Source organism: Lupinus angustifolius, chromosome LG01 (assembly GCF_001865875.1).
Source record: "Lupinus angustifolius cultivar Tanjil chromosome LG01, LupAngTanjil_v1.0, whole genome shotgun sequence".
Taxonomy (NCBI): Eukaryota; Viridiplantae; Streptophyta; class Magnoliopsida; order Fabales; family Fabaceae; genus Lupinus; species Lupinus angustifolius.
Genome location: NC_032009.1, coordinates 12,882,022 through 12,886,422, shown reverse-complemented (window position 1 = coordinate 12,886,422; position 4,401 = coordinate 12,882,022). Strand labels below are relative to the sequence as shown.

General features: G+C 33.6%; 1 protein-coding gene across 1 annotated transcript; it reads left to right on the top strand.

Moving 5' to 3' along the window:
- Positions 2,819 to 3,406, top strand: LOC109342343 (RNA-binding protein pno1-like). The gene has a single exon (XM_019580344.1). It carries the CDS (start codon positions 2,835 to 2,837, stop codon positions 3,168 to 3,170), a length of 336 nt encoding a protein of 111 aa, XP_019435889.1. The 5' UTR covers positions 2,819 to 2,834; the 3' UTR covers positions 3,171 to 3,406.

Sequence of the window (4,401 nt, the reverse complement as noted above, 5' to 3'; positions counted from 1 at the left end):
CGCGACTCAATACATCGAATGCATCCTAACCATCCAAAAACACTCAAGGAGGATCCAATTGGGGCCTAAAAATTAAGGTTGCACAATAGCAAAGAGCCGAAAAAATGAAGGGGAAGAGCCATGCCCATCCCCTTCCTAGACAAACACGACAGTTGAGAGAGCTCCCAACCAGCCACATGTGTAACAAAAGGCATAGTCATAAAGATCAGAGGCGAGCTAAGAAGCACCAACCATCATAGACATTCAACAGATGCTAGACTTCAACGCATAAGTGCAACACCATCATGCCAAGGTACCATGATCGCCCGTAATATCATCGAACTCAAGATCAGAAACATCTAAGTCTATCAGCACGCCCAACTCCCGGCTGCATAACAGATTGTGGCAATTGTTCCATCCTGGTCAAACGAAGTCCAATTGACCAAAATGGACTACTCGATGACCGGCCAAGCTCAAGCACTTGCCAGAGCCCTAAGTCATCAAGATACACAATACCAACTGAGCAGCTAGGCTCGCTGGGGAAACTGCATTATCACCTGGATGCCACCTCAAGCCAGTACAAGGGACACACCTCTATCACACACCTGACGCTCTACCAACGCCTACTACACGTCGTCTGCAACTATCTCCTAACCATCTACTCTACAGAAAGCACATGCCTAGACTACGACTATCACAACCTACTTCAGGCTATAAGTTAACTATGTAAAGAGTACGACCTCTTCAAGCATAAAGAAGCCCCCTACTTTTCCAAAGACGGGTCGACAACTCAGATGGTCGGTCACACCAATAGTATCCCACAAGGAACCCTCAATCTATATCCACTATAAATAGGGGCTCCTCCCCTCACTTACAAAAGAGAGATAATCCATGACTCACTCATGACATAGAGTATTGGAGAGAACATATACACATTTGGGCGTTGGTCACCCCACTCTCTAACTTTACTCTTTATTCTCTTAAGTATCATGCATTCTTATACCATGAATTGTCAATTCCCCCTCCATCATCATTTACTGACTTAATCGTCATAGTACATTTTCAGGTACCTCCCTAGCAGGCCCGAACATACTCAATGCGACTCCGACCCTCATCAATATAGGCGAACTCCCCCAAGAAGCATCGCATTAGGAAATTTAGGCCGACGACCTTCAGCTCGAGATAGATTAACCTGTAACTGAAGACCCTGAGTCAAATCGTAACCCGACTCACTCTCTTGTGGCAAAGTAGGAGAACAAATTTTATTAAGACCATATTAGTATTAAGTTATGTTTGAAATTTAGGACTTACTAGGTTAAATTGAGATAATGGAGGGGAAAACGATAGGAGAAGAGAGAAAATAAAATCCTAGAAATTTTCCACTTTGATAAGCTATTTTCAAAAAAGAATTGTTAATTTATTATGCAATGAATGAATTTATTTATTTTTCAAAATTCAAACTTGTAAATAAGATAAAGGACTAATATTATCATTGAACATTTTGAAGAATAAAAACTTTTCAGATATGAAAATATTTAACTTCTTTAAGCTTCATTTCTAAAGAAAAGTCCTATAAGATTAAGATCTAAAATCCATAGGTGATTATTTTAATATTAAAAATATTTTTCTAAATAATAAGCATAAACAAACCTACATCAAATTTCAAAATATACCATCACCCTTCTTAAAAGTCACTTATTTATTTATTAAAAAATGGAAAAAAACTAGTTTAGTCCCCAAAAAAATCTTCAAATAATCTTTCAATTATTGTTTATTAAATACTTTGGTTCATAACAAAAATAAATCCACCAATTAATCTCTCAGGTTTTTTATGACAAATTAATCTTCAGAAATTTTTACTTTACATAATTTAGTTTTTAAATTGTCCCTTGAAAAATAATTGAATAACTAATTATCTCATAAAAAACATCATATTGGCCATTTCTTTAATAAATTGGTATTCATTATTAAACAATTATAATGGTGTCAACCGCTAAAAACTAATCATATTAACTACAATAACTAGTTTATAGAATACCGTTCCTGTTAGTTTTCGTTTTCCTTTAAATTAAAAAAAAAAGTACAATATTAGTTAATTTTATCAAAATAATGTCATGGATAATCCAATATAGCATAATCACTTTTGCTTAGTATTGACAATTAGGGCCTCCCTGTCCATGTTATACAATGCCCATCAAAATTATGGTGAGTATGGGCATGCTCAATTTTAAATGGGGTATGAAATATCATGTCTTGCCCACCCTAAACCTGGACAGAGCGGGTTAGTGTGCCACCCTAAACTAAAAATGATCTAATACATGGAATATTGCAAGATATTATATATTGTCTCTTTTTTTTTTTCCACTACTAAAACATTGTAATATTCATGTTATCATATTTGAGATTACATGGATGCATAGTGTGATAGCGTGATTAAGAATACTAAACATAACACATTGTTTTGTATAAACTGGACACACAATTAATTGGTAAAATATTATATTTGGGAAAATATTATATTGTTGAGTGCTGAGAAGATGAATTACTTTTGTCATACTTGGCTCATCAAATTTCATATTGTAGTATTCATTGATGCTCGTGGGCCGCCCTGTCCGCCCATTTGAAATGCTCATGAGTGAAAATGACATATTTTGCTGTCATTTTAGGACGGATGTGTACATTTTTTATGTCTTGCCGGCCTAAAACATGGAGACTGACGGGCGGGACCCATGGGCATAACCCAAATTGTCAATGATACTTTTGCTTGTATAGCTAAGATATGATCCATTATAAGAACGAATAGATGCAATTGTCAGAAATCTGCAAAAAGTTGCTGATTTTGTTCATGCTTTCAGATGGGTTTTGATGTCATAGATGCAATTGCTATTCTACGTTTGGATGAACTCTATGTTGAGTCCTTTGAGGTCAAGGACGTTAAAACACTTCGTGGTGATCAGTTGTCCCGTGCTATTGGAAGATTATCTGGTAAAGGTGGTAAAACAAAGTTTGCAATTGAGAATGCAACCAAGACCAGGATCGTGATCGCTGACTCTAAAATTCACATTTTGGGATCATCTGCCAACAGTAAGATTGCTAGGGATTCTCTTTGTAGCCTAATCCTAGGATCTCCTGCCGGAAAGGTATACTCCAAACTAAGAGCAGTTACTGCTAGATTGGCAGAAAGGTTTTGATTATCTCTTAATAGTTGCATGATAAGAACTTCTTTATGTTTCCATTGAATTTTCTGCAATTTATATTTGATGACAAGTGTAATGAACATGAGTTATCGTAGCGAAGTTGTGCGTCAGTGGTTATTACAATTCCTTCAATTCTGAATGTCATTTCAGTAATTTATCTATTTCAAATCAAAGATATAGATATAACAGAATGTCTGTGTAGTTTTGCTTGTGAATACTATTTATGGATGTCCATCTCTTACAGAAATACTAGTTATGTTTCTTTCTTGTAACTCGGTGGCAAATGTATGAGTTTGGATAAATTTGAATATCCTAATGGATAGATAGAAAACTATTCATCAATCTATATAAATCCACTATATCACATTTTTAAATTATCCAATCAATCCATATCCAATGGATTCAAATCCATCAATTTTATCCATGTATCCATTTTAATGGATTGGATGAATGAATATTCAACCCACTTTTTTTAGTTTGAACAAAACATTTTTAATAAAGCAATTTGAAGAAGAATTTTCTTTTAAAAATTATTATTTAATAAAGCATTTTTTAATATCAATTTTAAAAAAATAATTTTCTTAACAAGCACTTTGAACAAGTGTTTTTTTTATAAGCACTTTTAAAAATGTGAATTGTGAAATTTTTTTATAAGTACTCTTATTGGCAAGAATATCTGGTGCAACATAATTGGAGAAGTGTAAAAGTTTGGTTCGGTTTTTGATGCAATTTAGTGACTGAACCGAAAACAAAGATATGGTTTGGTTCTACTCGATTAACCGCAAATTTTATTTAGGAACCAAACCATTCATTTATGCTTCAGTTCGGTTCTGCAAGTTTTCAACTTATTTAAAGAAAATCCTTTAGGAAATAGTTGATCAAAATTTGCAAAGTATAGAATCAACTAAATGAATACTAAACGCATCAATAAAAAAGTATTTAATTCTCTTTCTAGTAAAACAATAATAATTCAACATCTCAACGCACTACAAACTTGAAAATTTAGTCCATAAAATCTTCGACAATGTCAAACAAAATTTAAGAATTGCAAACTTGGTACCAATTCTTTAGTCCAACAGTCTATCTTCTCAATGGATAATAGAGATAATAGATATTTATGTTTGTTTACTAATTTATTTTTTATATTTGTCTCTTACTTATAGCCTATATGTATTAACAATCCTAAATTCTTAATCATATTTTATCTCCTAACTTTAAAGCTTAA

What these genes read in the sequence shown, in the direction of transcription:
- LOC109342343 (XM_019580344.1), top strand. Translation starts at nt 2,835, where the DNA reads ATGGGTTTTGATGTCATAGATGCAATTGCTATTCTACGTTTGGATGAA.